The 17,603-nt window shown below is 45.0% G+C and overlaps 1 protein-coding gene across 3 annotated transcripts in view; it reads left to right on the top strand.

Annotated features, from left to right (window-relative positions):
* Positions 1 to 17,352, top strand: part of GFRA1 (GDNF family receptor alpha 1) — a 211,248-nt gene extending 193,896 nt beyond the window's left edge. For 2 of the 3 annotated variants that reach the window (XM_042908505.1, XM_042908504.1), the window contains 2 exons: positions 11,275 to 11,328; positions 12,445 to 17,352. In XM_042908505.1, the coding sequence (XP_042764439.1) occupies positions 11,275 to 11,328; positions 12,445 to 12,600 (210 nt within the window). In that variant the 3' untranslated portion in view covers positions 12,601 to 17,352. The remainder of the gene's footprint in view (positions 1 to 11,274; positions 11,329 to 12,444) is intronic. The other variant, XM_042908506.1, reaches the window with a different exon arrangement.
* Positions 17,353 to 17,603: the final 251 nt, after the last annotated feature.

Raw genomic sequence — 17,603 nt, 5'->3', positions numbered from 1 at the left:
AGGTTGGGGGGGGGGGGTGGGTAGTAGCCCTTAGTGATTCTGAAGTCCCATGAAGAGCACAGGCATCGTTCAGTTTACTCCAAAACCAAGCTCGCTTTGAGATAATGTAGCTCAAGCGTTGAGTGTGCCCATGCTTGACAAGGGATCACGCAGACAATAGGCCAGCAGAAGTATGGTTAGTTCTCAAAGTTGCTTTTTTCTCTGTTTGTAAGAAAAAGAGGTTGTGCTTAAGAATAAACAACACTGAAGGGCCAGGCTTCTTGCTATAGTGGAATCAAACCTTTCTGTGGGTTTCAATAGAGAGCAATTTCACGTCCTTAATCCTTGGATTCATCATCTGTAATATGGGAATAATGAGCACCTACTGCCTAGGAGGGTTGTAATAATTAAACAAATTAAAATTCTCCAGCGTAGTAACGGAGCCTCCAGTTCAGCACAGTAACTGTTTTTATCATCATTTGATCCTCCTGGTTGGTGAGTGCTGAGCACGAGACGGAAGGAGCCTGTACTAAGGGGACAGTTGGTGACCTATACCCCCAGATTTTTCAGGGACATGAACTTGGGCATCATACAGGGTATGTACCCTGCAAAAGTGAGCCAGCCTCAAGTTGAACTATTTTTTAAGTCTTTTTTTTAATGTTTTATTTATTTGAGAGAGAGAGAGAGAGAGTGCAGCACGAGCAGGGGAGGGACAGAGAGAGAGGGAGACACAGAATCCGAAGCAGCTCTAGTCTCTGAGCTGTCAGCACAGAGCCCAATGCGGGGCACGAACTCCCCCGCAGTGAGGTCATGACCTGAGCTGAAGTTGGATACTTAACTGCCTGAGCCACCCAGGTGCCCCGACTTGAACCAATTTTTTATGATCACCCACTTATGATGCCTTCTCCTACCGCTTTTGTCAAAAAGGGGGGCTAATAACTTAAAGATGGGGATGGGAAGACTAGGCCCCCTCAAGGTGTTCTAGGAAGAGCCATTAGGCCACTTGAACCTGCGGTTTAGAGGGCAGTGAGGCTGGCCCGTCAGAGGGACAGTAATTCAGCAGTTGGACAATTGCTTAACCCAATTGCCGGATAATAAACATGCTTAATAAAAAGGAATAGGATGTCTGCACCATCTTGGCCATAAATATGCTCTCTTGTTCTGGGTAACCTATGAGAATACCTCTGAGTACACTTAGATCACATACTATAAATAAATCCAATTTCTTGTATCCCCTACTGACCTCTTATCCTTAGGACCTCTAACCAACCATACCTCCCTGATAATAGGCTCTGCCTTGTGTTTGAGCCGTGGAGCTCATGCGTGGGAGGAAAATGGCTCCAGTTCTCCTGTGAGGTTCAACAGAAGGCTCCCCTCCCTTGGACCCCTCCTGTTCAAAGCGCGAGAGGAGTCACAGCATGGACAGGGCTGTCTGGAAAGGAAGCTCCGGGTGGTGGGCACTGAGTAGACGCTGCAGTTTTCCCCAGGTGGCTGTTGCTGTCCTCTCCTAGGCAGCATGCGTGACCCCAGGCTTATTACTGCTTCCCTGGGCCCCTTCTCAGCTGTCAGCGGGATAAGAAGAACTACTTCTATGGGTTATCTGGGGGTTATGGGAGATCACGTGTGCCGTGTCTGGCGTGGAGTCCATATGCATGGGTTTTGGAGTCAAGGGGACTGAAGTCAGACAGATGACATCTCCATGCAGACACCCCAGGCTGCAGAAACTCGGCGAGTCCCAGCCTCTCAGAACCCTCGTTTTCTGATCCATGCAAAGGGGTAGAGCCCCCCTCAGAAAGTCATGTGAGCGATTGGGAGTGTTCAGTGAAGCACAGATGGGGTCATTATCGGAGGGGGCCGTCGTGAATGGTAACTGTCACAGTATCACTCTTGGTCTCCTTGGTTTTCCTCAATGATCTGTTTTTCTCCGTGTACGAAGAGCACATTTTTCTCTCAAGTTTTTAAAATTTTTGCTTTCACCTGGTTTTCCACAGCGCCCAGGGTACTCCATTTTCTGAACAGAGGGTGAACTAAAGCCCAGGGTCGGTTATGTCTGCAGACCACGGCGTTTTATATCAAACCTTAGTTACCACCATAAGTCACAGATCCATTACGGGGCCGCACTCAGCTGCACATAAATGCACAGGAGAATGAGAGGCTTAATAAATATTATCTGATGGCTATGAGGATGCGCGTCTGATGAGACAGACTTCATGCACTTCTCATCAGAGACCACAATGAATCTTTCCTGTTGCCCTTGCACATTTGCATTTCTGACTGCGCATCTGAGAAAACAAATGTTTCATTTTAGGGCCATCCCCCTAGTTGCCTTTATACCATTCTCGCTTGAATGTTCGCTATACAAAAACGCCTCCCCTACCCCAAACCAAAATGTCTTCCACACATTGTTTGGCATCATCTGACTGTTAATTGGGCATAATTTTCTAAAATACAGGTCATAATTGCTTCTTGCCTGAATATTTTACTAATCAAACAAGTTAACCATGAAGGAAAACACAGTTCTCTGGTGTAGTTTGCAACCTGTGTTTGCCCCAACTTAGGGGAAAGCAAAATGGATGCAAGATGATCCTGTGAAGTATGGACAGAAGAAAGGCCAGCTCGAGTGCCATGGGAAGCTCCCTGCTGTAGACGGTGTCTGCACCCAGTGCTCCTGGCCATCTTGCCATTAGTGTTGAATTACAAGTGCAGGGCTGCAGGAATCCTTTTTATGGCATGCTGGAGACTGACGGGCAAGCCCGAGGGACTGCTTAGCTAATGGAGGACTGTTGATATATCCTGCTGGACTGTATCTCTTTCACTGCATTCATTTTTTAAATCCAAGGGATCACAGAAGACCATAAGCCAGTTCTAGTCACTATCATGTTCGCAAGCCAAATTAGCTTCAGCTTTTGCATTTCTCCAGCCCCTGCCCCAGTCCAAGAGCACTAGCCTAGACACAGGGAGGCTAAAGCAATCATCAACAGCAACCTGAGGTTTTCAAGGACTTCCACCTTCACATTTGATTCTCAGAACAACTCTTCGAGGCAAGCAGCAGGGCAGGGATTATTGTAATTAAAGCTGATGGTTGAAAAGCCAAGGCTAGGACTTTCCTAAACTGTGTTCATTGTATCATACTTTATCAGTCAAGCCGGTACCAGGAGCAAGTTCTAAGCCATAGTAGAAGTTCTCTTAACTGACCCTCATGTAACCAACTCATCAGAAGCCAACCTTTCCATTCTCTTGTGAACATCTAACGCCCATGGCGGACTGCATGCCCCAAGCTGGTGGCCTCTGTCCTCCTGCCCACCTCTGCCCTTGCTCTCTCTCTAGTTGAGAGGCAGGCTTAAAAGAGTCAGGCATGTTTGTTCTCAAGCCTTTTTGTGTTCTTTTATTTGTATTTTGCTTACATAATCTAATTCAGTATTCCATGAAGGATTGAAATCGAAGCACAAAAGAAAGTATAGTTGTTTCCATGAAAACTAAGTGGAATACCTTGAAAGAGCCAAATCCTTTTTTTAAAAGAAATGCCTTTGGATTAGTTGTGGGTGAGACAAAATTATAAAAGACTGAGAAAGATTACAAAAATGTAAAAAGATTCTGCACTGAGATTCCTCTGCAGGTAGCAAACAAATGTCACTACCGTTTTAAAGAAACTGAAACTGGAAATTGTAGACCGTGAACAATTCTAAGTGTAGCTTATGCAGAACATAAGCCAGGGAACTCTAACAAACTCTTTCTTTAAAAAGCTTTTTTTCCCCCTAAGTATGTATGTATGTATGTATGTATGTACGTATGTATTTTGAGAGGAAGAGGGAGAGAGAGAACATGCACATGTCAGAGAGGGAGGGGCAGAGAGAGAAGAGAGAGAGAGAATCCCAAGCAGGCTCCATGCTGTCAGCATAGAGCCCAACACAGGGCTCAATCCTATGACTGTGAGATCATGACCTGAGTGAGCCAAGACCAAGAGTTCGATGTTTAACTGACTGAGCCACCCAGGCACCCCTAAAAAGCTTTTTTAAAGAAGGTGGCGTTGGTCATGTATCCAAAAATCAATAAATGATGGACATTTAGATTTGAAGTTAGAATATTTGATATAACACATACAATGAAATATCCAGCCTCAAAAAAGAAGGAAATCCTGCAATATGCAACATGATGGATGAATCTAAAGGACATTATACTAAGTGAAATAAGCCAGTCACAGAAAGACAAACACTGTAGGATTCCACTTATGTAAAATATCTAAAATACTCAAACTCATAGAAACAAGTTTGCTGATTGGAGTTCCCTGGCTTATGTTCTGCATAAGCTACACCTAGAATTAGTTCCTGGTCTACAATTTCCAGTTTCAGTTTCTTTAAAACGGTAGTGACATTTGTTTGCTACCTGCAGAGGAATCTCAGTGCAGAATCTTTTTACATTTTTGTAATTTTTCTCAGTCTTTTATAATTTTGTCTCACCCACACCTAATCCAAAGGCATTTCTTTTAAAAAAAGGATTCGGCTCTTTCAAGGTATTCCACTTAGTTTTCATGGAAACAACTATGCTTTCTTCTGTGCTTCGATTTCAATCCTTCATGGAATACTGAATTAAATCATGGTGGTTGCCAGAGGCAGGAGGAGGGGGAAACAGGAAGTTGTTGTTCCGTGGGTATACGGTTTCAGTTCTGCAAGATGAAAAGGTTCTCGAGATCAGCTGTACAACGTTGTGCCTGTATTGTGCACTTTAAATTTGTTAAGAGACTAGATCTCATCTTAAGTGTTCTTCTCACAATTTTTTAAAAAAGGAACTCTGAAATAAAGTTTTATACAAGTGTGTAATTTTTGAGTAGTTTAATGATTTTGCCCTTAACTTAATTTCTCAGTTATCCAATAATCTATGGGCACAGTCCCCAAACCTGTCAGGTAAGAGGGTTTCTACTCTAGGCTTGGCCCCTGAGCTTAACCTAAGTTGTACAGTTAAACTTGGAATGCCCCACGAGTGCCAGGAACCCAAGACTTGCTAGACTCTAGAACATGAATCCACGTCTCATTCAAGGTCAAGACGCACCCCCACACCCACACACACACACACACACACACACACACACACACACATAAACCCTCCATCTGGCCTCATTTCAGTTCACTGCACTGATTTTGGAGGCCTTGTCTGTACAGCCCAACCAACTAGGATCTGAGCCTGCCCTTCTGGGTAAGGAATCATGACTTCAGGCCTCCAAAGCCTTTTCCCCACCCCCATCTTCCAACCAGGCTCAACCTGCCCAGAGCATACCAGACTAATGAAACTTGGCACCCGGTGGGCCTTCTGAAACCTATGCTAAGTGAAATATCTTTATAAGGTTTTCTTGGAACTTAAAGTGATGAAAGCCTTCTTCTGGCTGAGGTTTAGTTCAGTGTCTTGCGGGTAGAGAGTAGAAAAGCCTCCCAAGGATTATCATCACTCCTTAGAAGGACGCTTGCCCTATCTCACCCCTGCCCTCCTCACAGCCCCTCAGACCCTCCCCAACCCGTGTCAGGGTCCACGAGGCTGGCAAAAATCAGCTTGGAAAGGAAATGGATCCCTTCCCTGTGGAGCGCGGGCATTAGAAGACAAGGATCCAAACCCAGGGGCTCAGAGCAGGTCTTATTTATGTGTCTGCTTGTTTTACGCAGCTGACTTTACTGCACATTATTCAGACCAGTGGTTGCAAGTGGTTGTTACCAAGTTTGTAGGAAAAGCAAATCAGTAGGAAGGTGAGTTTCAAAATAGACAGCGGCAGGGATTTCGGAAAGGCTGGCCAACAGCTTGTGACCAGACCAGCAGTTAAAACCTCCCCAGGCTCCCCCAAATCCAACAGGCAAAATCCAAAAAGCTGAAAAGACTATGCTACAACAGAGCACTGGACAGACTGCCATTACTTAGCTTGGATTCACTTCACAGGCAGCTTCTTTTGTCTTTTTTGTGTAGAAATTAATTTGGACGAGTGTATATCAAGCACACAATAGAGTTGCTGCCTAGTAAGTACTGCCCATGAAAGTCAGAAGAGTCTGTTTTTTTTTTTATGCAATGTAACAATGCAGACTCTGAAGCAGGTTCCTCTGCTCAGTTAACCTTCAGAATTATGTGCACACCGTCTTCCTATGTTTTGTCCTACTTGAAGACATAAGATGTGTAGATTTAAATTGAGAAATGGCCATTTCAGGAGGAACTCGTGCAATGGTTTCCCCTAGCAAAGGACCAATTTATGCTGCAGAAGAGACTCATATGCTAATAAACTGGTATTGACAAGTGTGATAGATGCAGCTAGGTACTTAGTGAGTGCTGGAGAGCAAAGTTGATTGCATTTTACAGTCTGTGTATTTCTCTGTTTATTGCTTGTATTCTGTCATTAAGCAAACAGGTTCCTAATATAGCGAATCTCTCTAATCAGTAAAGCAAGGGAGAAAAGAACCAGAAGCATCATTAATTATGACCATTTGGCTGCAGCCTGGACAGTCTGTTGCTATTGGATTGGGCAACTTCCTCTGGTTTTATTTTCTGGGGGTAAAGCAGAAACTGGCTCTCCTTATGCGTGGAGGGGAGCAGAGAAATGTTCCATGCCCTGCTGGCTGACAGCTGCCTAAAAACCTGAGATGAAACACTGGCTTCTCTACAGAAACAGAGTCCTGGGGCAGCAAAGGCCAGGCTCTGAGTCGGTGTGCTTTTAAGTCTCTGATTCCATAAACAGTGCTGCTCCAAAGCCTGCCTTGTCCCCCGGGCTCCGGGAGAGCCTCCTGTGGACAGAGCTCGAGTGTGCGTGCAGTGGCCGAGGGGTGGGGCCGGACTGGGGATGCGAGTGGCCTGAGTGTCTGTGCGTTCTGGACAGGAAGGACGTTGGCACCATGGCAGGCTTTCCAAATGCTAATCACTGGGATGAAAAGCCAAAGCGTCATCATCGTTCTGACTCCAGGTAACAGAGGTTAACAACATCTAATGCATTTATTAACCCTCTGGTGCCAGGGACTGGCGAGGTCTGGCCCCACAATTACAGTGCCTTGGAAATTCTATTATCTGACGTGCCTGGACTAGTGGATTACTGCCAGTGACGGTTTTATAACACGGCTGGAGGGACAAGGCTTATGAAGTGCCTAAATACAAGTTCCCTGGTTTTCCAAGGCTCCTGGGCCGGACACAGTCTTCTCCAGTATCCCTTTCATCTCCCTCTTCTGGAGATGAAAACCCTGTGGTACTGTATTTTAGTAGTGCTGTTTCCCCTCGACTCAGACTCAGGTGGCTTCCTCCATAACCGCGAAAGTACGAGTTAGCTGCAAAGAGGCACTCTTTCATAAAAAGAGATTAAATAATTCATTTTTCAACATGCTGTGGCAGTGGTTAAAATTGGCTTTCAGAAAAATGAAATCCACTCTCCTCTTCTTTATCCTTCTCCCTTTTTGAAAGAGATGCCGTATTGTAAAGCCACACCGTAAGTTTTGGCGTCCAGATAGGTCCAGGCTGGCTATGCTGTGTGTAGGGTCCCTGCGGATGCTGTTGATGAGCAGGGCTGCTGGGCCCACAGACAGGACCTTGAGCCAGCACTAACAGGATTACACCCTTATTTTTACCAGTTCAGAACTCAGCAGTAAAATGTACTCTTCTTAAGTAAGTTTCTAACTTACCTCATACCTTAAAAGGTCTCAGACGTTTTGTTATGTGTTTCGTTTTTGTTTTTTTTTAATTCTCCTGGTTTTTAAAACTTTTCCTGGGACCATCCCAGTTTTTAGCACCTGAGACACAATGTTTAAAGTCTGTAAGCACTTTCTGCAATAGTGGAAGGTGGGAGCCACCCTTTAATTTTTGTTTGTATTTATCATACCCGACTAGGGAGACAATGATAGCTTAATGATGTTTCCAAAAATGCCCAGGGTAACAGCCTTTAAAGCGTGGAAATCATAGGTTGCTCAGGCTTCTAAAATGGGCCTTAGGAGCTGGATTTTAAGTGGACTCCGGATCTGCTTATCAGATTTCTGACCCCGGTGTCACTAGAAGGGTTAAGATTGGATACAGGACTCGCAAGCATGCAGCGAGCTAGACGTACACGGGTCTAAACTCCCAGGCTCCGCCCCCTCCATCTGCAGCCTACTAACCCTTAAAGGCACCAGGTACCCAGCGTGGCAATGCTCCACGTGTACGTGATGTGGACAGTCCAGGCAGCAGACCCACTGTCCCTCATCTTGTAATATACACTTCAGGTTTGCTGTGCGATTGAAAAAAAAAAAGACAAACCCTATGTCTACGTGCAATCTTTTGATTCTGTTACTCGGATGCCACCTGCTATTCCAATAATGGTAACATTTGTGCTTCCCCTTGTAATCAGACTCCTAGACTTTCCTGCGGTCCGCACGAGGTTCAGGTAGAACTCCAGGGCTGTTCAGCTCAGCCTCTGCAGTGCTGGGAGTTTCCATACCTCTCAGTGGGAAGCTGTGTTCATATACTGTGTAAGCAGAGTATCTGAAGGCCTGTGTGGGTGCACTTCTAAGCCTCTGGAGTGCTAAGTCTTTCTGTGGGCTGGGTAGGTGCTTAACGGGAAAGAAGGCGTTTTCTCAGAGCATCTGCAGTGGTCTGGGTGCACATTATTACTTTTACTCTGAAGGTTACCCAGTTATGCCAACAAGAATGGTCTTCAAGGCAGGATAAGCTTTGAGATGCTCCCTCCACTTTCAGTGAAGTCAGTGGTGCTGCAGGGTGACCAGACCTCACGTTGACCTTTCCTTTAGATAGAGACCAACAAAATGTCCACTTTGGGAAAAGAAGAACGCAGAGGCTTCATAGACCTGGAGCTAGTCTAAATGCATTTTCCTGTGTGATTGAGCCGTTATCCCAGCTATTTCTAGATGTAAGGCAAGAGCCTGCAAACCTATAAGCCTGTATGCAGTGTGAAACCCTCAATGACGAGTGAAGGTCAGAAATCTACGTAGGCAGATCCAGAGTCTACCTATGAAAATCTGTTAAGACAGAAGACTTTTTCTTATCCATTGGCAGAAGTGCCTTTACGAAAACAGTACAGCCTTGGTTTGTGAGCATAATTCATTCCAGAAACATGCTTGCAATCCGAAGCACTCATACATCAAAGCGAACTTCAAGAACCATTGGCTCAGTTGCGACCATGTGACATCGGCGTCATGTACTACTCGTACTGCAAGACATCAGTCACGTATCAGGTTAAAGTTTATTAGAAATGTTTGCTTGTCTTGTGGAATACTCGCAGAACAAGTTACTCGCAGTCCAAGGTTTTACTGTACTTAATAACAATGGGCATTATGGTAGTATTTCAAGAGGTTCCTGAAATGACTACGTGTAGCTAATGGGCATCTCAGCGTGTATATATAATGGGTACAATGCTACTTACTGGTGCTAATCATACGGAACAAGGTAGGAAGGAGACCCACCTGACCCTCAGAACTTAGAGGGCTGTGGTTTTGGACACTGAGGCATAGTGTAGCTATGATACAGCACAGCAACAACTTGAAGGCATAATGTGTTCCAGACTAGAAGTCAGGCTGCTTTCTCTGTACATTTTAGTGAACTTCTTAGTTATGCAAAGGCCCTTAGCAAGGGTTTGTGTCTTTTGTAGATTATGCACAGGCAAGGAAAAAAGAAAATGTGATGTTTTAAGACCATTTTGGTATCTGGGCACAATTCCAATCTTGAACAGAAATAAAGCATGTAAAGTTCTGTACATTATTCTCTGCAGGTGACAGTGCAATGGACCAGATTTGCTATTACTACAGATTACAAGTAGGCTTTTGAGTAAGGTTCAATTGCTCTTTCAGTTTCTCCTCTGATCTTCTTATATATAACATTTTGTGACCTTTGAACAGCCTGGGGATGCTTCACAGTGTCTTATTCTTGATGCCTGTTTAAAGGTTTCTATTTCATATTCACAGCTGGCATATGCAAATATAGGTAAAGATTATGATGCCTTTCAAGTAGCATTATGGTCAGTAAATTACTCCTTGGGTGAACGTGCCATCATCAGCCTAGCATGTCTTCAAGGAGTTGCAAAAGTCTTCCTGCAACAGGCAGCCCACCAGCATCATTCACTCAGAGCTGATTGCCCAGACACTGCTTGATTCACGTGCGGTGCTTAACCACGGTCATCCTGTTGGCACATGAGCTCTCTGTCTTTGGTGCCAACAGATTCCTATTCTGGGGGAAGGGGGCATGGGAAGGGGTCTTCATGTGGATTTGGAGGCAGGTAGAACATGAAGAATCAAGCATGCCAGGATTGCCTGGGAGAAACACTGTAATGGAAGAAAGAGCACATTTGCTTTCAAGAGTTTTAGACACCTGGTCTGTATCCTGTCTCTACCAGTAAACTGCTCTGTGACCTTGGAACAGTCACTTAACTTCACTGCACTCTGTTTTCCTTTATAAAACAGAAGGGCTGTACTGGGTCAGCAGTTCTCATTGTAACTGAGCGCTGGAACGTTTCCTTCAACTCAGTTCTCTGGTGGAAGCTCAGTGGGGACTTTCTCCAGTGCGAGGCGACAGGGAGCTTAAATGCCTTCAGGGCTCAGCCCCCTCCCCACTGCCCCGGAAGCAGTTTTAGGAGTGCTGCATCAGGATCTGTGATGCCCTGCACTGTCCCTCCAGGGGACCCAACTCTAAGAGTCTCTGCCCTGTGCCGTCACTCGCAAGAGGTGAGCGGTTGACTCAACTAGAGAGCAGCCCTGGGAGCCCAGGGACCATACGCTTTTGTTTGTTGACTGAAGCGAAGAATAAACAAGTAGATAAGCTGCGGGGAGACGTATCTCTATATTACCAACGAATGGGAATTTTTATTGCCACGTTTTTCCCTCGAAGGCACATGCTGAAAATTAATATTTAGAGATATAAATGAGTTCCCAATATGAAGGACTTCAAAACTTTGCCTTTAGTAACCTAGTCTAGTGCCGTTTCCAGTAGGGGCCACAAGTAGCTAATGAGCCTTTGAAATGGGGCAGGTCTGAAATAGATGTGCTATGTCAGTCATACCCGATTTTGAAGACTTGGTATGAAAAAAAGATGTAAAGTATCCCATTAATAACTTTTTATATTGATTACGTGTGAAATGATAATATATTGGGTTAAATAAGATATATTATTACAATTATCCTCACCTTTATCTCTTTACCTACGTGGTTACTGGAAAACTTTAAATTATATATAGGCTCAAAGTTGTGGCTCACATATTTCTGTCAATGGCCTTGCCCTAGAAAACTGACTGGATCATCAGTAATTGTTATTCCATACTGTATATGGGTGATTTTATGTGTGTGTGTGTTTGTTTTTCTTCAGGCACAGAAGCTGAAATCCAATGTGTCGGGCAGCACGCACCTCTGTCTTTCTGATGTAAGTTCTGTTTCTCTCTGGGTCTCCCTGCCTTTCTAGAAATGGAGCCTTTGGGCCCCTGGTGATGATATAAAGGCGGGTGATGATGTCAAGGCTCAAAGACAACAAGGTTTCAGGTCCAGAAAAAGATCTCTGGCACCTTCCATGTCCCTCTGGCCTCGGTGCCAAGTGCATTCTGCGGATCCCAGGCCACAAAGTTAGGAGTAAGTGTGGCACCCAGGAGCGTCATCTCGGAGCTGGACCCAGCACGGATGCCGTCGTTCCGGTGCCCGGAGACTACGTGACCAGAGTCACGTAAAATCAGCCGGCACGGGACAAGACAGACAACAAATCCCCCTGCTTACTGTGTGCACAGTCCCTTTGACCTCTGCAGCAACCCAGAGATGGCTCGGGCAGGCCACATTACTCTCCCTGTTTTACAGATGAGACGAAGATTCTGTAGTGTGCCGATCGCTGGGATGTGGCATTCTGGGACTGAGTGGGTGCTGTGGTGGAGACGGAGTCATCCGTCTTGGGACAGCTGTGCTGACTGGGGGCCAGAAAGCCTGAGTTCTGGTGTGGGCTTTCCACCTGACAATCAAGGCAGGCCCCTTTATCCGGAAAACCTAGGGTTGGACGGGCAAACGGAGAGAAACGTTGCCGACTGCTCTGCCGGTCTCAAGGCACTTTGTGGCCCATCTCCACATGAACTGATACTTGCCTGGGCCAGTTTTCTAAGATGATTCTTCGTGCCCTTCTTCCGCGCTGGGAAGGGACCACGGGTACCAGAAGGAGAAGGTTCCATTTGCACAGCTACTGGCAGACCCAGGAGGCAGGAGTGAATGAAGGCTCCGCGCTGTCCCACGAGAGGATTTCATTAATCCATAGCAGAGGGGCAAGAAGCAGGTGTTGTCCGTTTTATCCTAAGGCATCCGATTCTAACCCAGATTCAGGATTCCTTCCTGAGTACAAGTCAGTGAATTGAAGTCTCCGTATGTGGTAATACCTTGGATCAGCTTTAGTGAGTGGTGCAGCCAGTGGGAGGCGGGGGCGGGAGAGAGAAAGAGTGTGGTTTAAATACGCTGGGATGGAAGGAAGACATGCAGTGGGTGATAATGAAAATATTCTCTCTTACAGCGTGATTACGAAAAGAACGGCCTTGCTGGTGCTTCCAGCCACATAACCACAAAATCAATGGCTGCTCCTCCAACGTGTGGTCTGAGCCCACTGCTGGTTCTGGTGGTAACCGCCCTGTCCACCTTTTTGTCTTTATCTTTGGCAGAAACATCGTAGCTGCATTTAAAAAAAAAAAAACAAAACAATGCGGACATGTAAAAAGACAAAAACCAAGCTATCTGTTTCCTGTCCTCTTGTATATCTGAAATTCCAGTTTTAGGAGCTCAGTTGAGACACTGGGAAAACAGTTTCATTCAACTGGAACTTTTTCTTTCTTTCTCTCTTTTCTTTTTTCTTTCTTCCCTTTTTTTTTTTTTTTTTTTTTTTAAGAAATCTTGTGAACCTTAGGGCTTCTATGGGATACCTGATGCTGTGCTACATTCCAAATTCAAAAGGCTTTGGGGCATGCTGTGTCGTAAAGGGGGAGTTTGTAAAGTTGGCTGTCTAACAAACTGGGCCCATGTTTTACATGATGATGTCGATGATTTTAACAATTTAACTCTGGCCGTTACTAGCAAGAGAAAGGAGTTAGTATTGCTAAAGAATCTTCCAGAGTCACGTAATGACTGGTTTCTAATGACATCATTTTAGCCTAACATGGGTGCAGGTTTTGGTGGGATTTTTTTTTTTTTTTTTTGTCACAAAGCAAAGATCCTCATCAAGGGGATCTTGATGGACTTTGTGCAAACCAGCTTGCATCAATGTTCACCTTTTCTATATGTACTAACATTTTCCACATTGTGTACTACAAACAGTTCTACACTCTCCTACCAAACAAAAGACACCTGTCGCATCCAAACGTAGTGTCTGTCTTCTAGTCAGTGTGGCGGAGGGGAGTGGGGGGAGGCGAGTGTGCATGAACGTTTGCAGTACCTTGATGGTTGAACGACACTCTCCTAAGCCTTCCCTGAGCGAGAAGCCCTTTAACTAACAGGAGTCCAATATAGCCGATATGTCACTCTAATACTCTTTACACGTATGAAGTTATATGTAGGAAAAAAATTTTACTACCAAATGATTTCAACTATTGGCTTTCTATATTTTGAAAGTACTGATACTGTCTTCATTTTTTACTGATGATTTAATACAAAATACATGGAGCTCGTTTCCCTCTCGTAAGTAGTGTTCGCTCCGATGTTAACTTCACGAAGACAGCTCTTCAAAAGCAGACTGGGACGAGTCTGTGCTTTAGCAGAAAGCTCTGCACCCCGTTACTGCGGACAGGCAGGAGGAAACAGAACAGCCAGGTGTTGTCCTTTATCATTTCTTGACATGCAAGCGTGCATTCCCGTGAGGAAACTGGCGGCCATTTGTCAATGCCCTGCAAAATCTGATGGCACCTGTGACAGTTGACACAATCCAGTACCTTGGTTTTCATGTGACTTGACAGAGACTGGTTTGGCTGGGACGGAGGGCAGGGACCTGCTGACCTCTCTTCTGAAGCAGATCCTTGCCAGCCTACCCAGGTCTTTTCCTGAGGGTTGTCTTGACTCTCAATGGTGATGACCTCGCCGCTGGTTAGAGTGATTTGGTCTGAAGGTCATCAGGACCCTACTTGCATCTTGTTATGTTGTATGTCCTCCATGACAGACTCTGACAGACTGTGTGGGAAAGAAAGAAGGCTGTGGATCAGGAGGACCAATGATAGGTCTGTGGAGAAGAGTTGGCTGGTAAAGATACAAGGAACAGGACTCTGGATACAAGGCATCTGGTTTGTTCACTGCACATCATCTTCCATCATTCTCATCCTTAAACAAGTAGACCCTGAAGTGCACTTTCAAAGTCTGGTTGATGGCGACATTCCGAATCTACAGCGATCGAGTGCTAGGAGCCATGCTTCTCCAACACTGAGTAGAGAAGAGGAGATTCCACCTGAAGAGAGTGCTGGGAGCATTATCTCTCCCACATCAGTAGGGGGGCTGGAGGAGGAACTCAAGGTGCACAGTTCATACTGATCCCCTTTGCCCGCTGATGTTTGCCTTGTAAGAATTAATCAAATCACTGGGGTGGGAAATCTGTTCGATCCAAGATAAAGGCATAGTCTTTTAGCTCTTATTGGTGTTTGAAGTACATTTATATCCAAATGTTAATAAACATAAATGTATAATACCAAGTACTGAGTTTTTTCAGTTCAAACTGTTTTCAAGGGAAATTCATCAAACAGATTTGAGTCGTGAAAGGTTTCATAAAGACTCTGACTTTGAATAAACACATTAAATGTGTCGAAATATTTGGAATTCCAGTCATCTGTGAAAGCATATCTCTTACAGAGCGTATTTTGTTTTAATTAAGGTATCTTTGTGTATCTACATTGGACTAATTGTATATGGGTCTGATTCTATGCGGTCTACTATAGAAAGCTATTGATTACTTCTGCGGTGAACAGCAGCTGTAATTAGCTTCAGATGACCGAAGAGGAAGAGCGAGTTATCAGAGCTAACAAGGGTAGCCTTCAGTGAAGAACACGGGGATGTGCAACACATAAATTAAATTTTGGAAAGCCTCATCTATCACCAACAAAGATCTCATTTTTCTTCACAGAGAGAAGCATATTAGAGTTACCAAATTCTAAATTTGAAAATACATTGCTGATTCAATAAACAGGGGGAAGGATGTTCAATGACACCATGTTAGAGAGATTCTTACAAAATGCTGCCGAGCAAGTGTTTCTGCTGTCCGGTGTGATTCTCAGTTTAACACCGTGGGCCTGAAACACCACCATCATTTGTCCCAGGACTAAAGCAGGCAAGTGACTCAAATCTTTGACTTCCTTGTGCAGTGCTGAAAGCAAAAGTGATTACTTCCTGTCCCTCTGTCCCTGCAATTAGGGTAACACCAAATGCAAGGGCTGTCTGCTGAGGTTTGGGCCTCTTGCAGAAAGGATCTCTTTGTCGTTGATTTTGACAAAACAAAAATAGTAACTTACGTCCGTGCAGACCATGACTCTCACCTCAAGTCGAGCCACGCCCTGCTTATTTAAGAGAACCCAAAAGAGGGGCGATATTGCCAAATTGATTGGAAGCACATTCATTCCACTGTGATGTCGAATATCTTTGACCAATGTATGTTTGAGTGTATGAGTGTATGTTTAATAGAGCACATGAAGGAAAAAGCAGCACACAATAAAGAGAAGGATTCAGAATGCCACTTCGATGTTTATTTTTCCATATCTGAGTTGTTTCAAGTCCCTAGAGTGTAAGTTGAGAATTACATAGATTATTTTTTATTAAGTATAGCGAACTGTATCCAGAGTGTGATAGGAGTGTGGTTTTCATTGAAAAAAAAAATAAATAAATAAAACTATTTAACAATTCTTTAGCCTGCAGTAAAAAGTGTCTTAGAAACTGTCTTCGAGTTAGTCAAATGTGGGACAGTGTTTCTCTGGAGCTGCCGCGGCCTTTGATTTGGTCTGTATGAAGACCGTTCCTATCATGCATACGCTCCAAGAACGGGTCCCGTCCAGCTGCATCCTGTCACCCACCTGTCCCTTTGTACTTCAAATTAGACACTCCCAAACACTCCATCGGCTGAACTAGGAAGGGAGCAGAGCAGAAGCGTTTTTGAGTCCATGTAAAGTGCTAGTGGGGAAAAGAGAAGGGCAGTGAAAGTTTGTCTAATTAGCAAATTCCCTAGAATCTAGCAAAAAATGTAATTCTCTTGTTACTATTTACAAAATCGTGGCTTTGGAGGAGCTGTCCTTTGGAAAGTAAGTTTTCATTCATGTGGTCAGACACGCATGACTTCTCGGAGTCAATAAACTGTAGACCAGAAAAGGGCTGCTTAAGTGAGTTCACATTTTCTGATTCTCTTTCAACACTGTTCTTGATCTCCTGGATTCATACCCCTGTGATCCTTGTTGCTTCTGCTCTTTGATAAAGCAAATGAGACCATGTGAGACCTATCTTTTCAAGAAAGACCAAAAAGCAATGGCAACAGATGGGCGGGAATTACCAACGGAGTGGGCACAGAGATGACAGAAGGCGCGTTTGCCCTGAACTCAGGGAGTTTGGAGAGAGAAAGCACAACGAAGGTGCAACACGAGGCCGAGTGCCATGGGTGCATGGATCATGCGGTCCGCTGGGCTTCCTTACTGGTCCACATAGGAACCTTGTCCTAACAAAATAGCCAGAGTCCCTTGGATTAGACGGCAGCGCCTTTGTGAAAGCAAGCCGGAGCTAATATCTGGATGACATGGAAATTTCTTTTTAGAAATTCTAAAAATACAAAACAGCTGAGAATTCCGTTTTAAACCCTTAGAAGCTACGTGTTTCTCTTATCCCTAAGATAGGCATCTCGTGTATGTGTCTGACCCTTCTTGACTTTGACACAGCTCTTCATTCCGAGTGACCGTTTGTTCTAAGCCTGTTGTCGAGAATTTTTCGGGAGGACTATACAGATGAACACGTTCTCACTGCAGAGGCTTTAGGTCTATGGGTTTTGCCACTGGCTTCATCCTGGGATGTATTTAGTGGGGCATTTCTTTCGTTTCACAAGGAAGGTTGTCTGAAGACCTGGGCTGATTGTGTTCTCTTCTATGTTGGTAACTGATGCCCAGCCCCCCTGTTCTTTATCACTTAAGTATTGAACAGGGTCCCTTCCCATCGATTTTTCATCCTAATCACTCTAAAATTAGTCCTACCCAGATTAACTCTTGTTCCGCCAGACTCCCGTTTTACATATAACCCTGGCTTTTTAAAGACAGAGAAGCCTCTCTCAGGAGTCAGGTGATCTGATGGTGATGTTAATCCCCAAGTAAGAAGTCCATCCATGCAAGAAGCTCCCTCTTCTTAGCCTTCGGATGTCTCGTCTGCTCATCCTCGCCAGGCATCTCTTTGTTGCTCTGGGGGCTCTCTGATGAGCTTCTCCTCCTCCCCCTCCCCCCCCCCCCCCCCCCCCCCGGAGGTAGCCTGGGGTCGTTCAGTGAGATGTGCCACCTGCACTTCTGATTGTTCTGGGATCCAGCCTGGAGGGGTGGGAAGACACACAAACCCCATTTCAATAAACTGCCTGCAGAGAACCACAGCCTGCTAACAGTCATTGAGGTCCTAGCCCCCTCAGGTCTCCAGGCTCATTTGACCAGCACAGCTGCGACTTCGGCTGTCTCCCTCTGGCAGGTGCCA

This window comes from Panthera leo, chromosome D2 (genome assembly GCF_018350215.1).
Source record: "Panthera leo isolate Ple1 chromosome D2, P.leo_Ple1_pat1.1, whole genome shotgun sequence".
Classification (NCBI taxonomy): domain Eukaryota; kingdom Metazoa; phylum Chordata; class Mammalia; order Carnivora; family Felidae; genus Panthera; species Panthera leo.
This window is presented reverse-complemented; position numbering and strand designations above follow the sequence as displayed.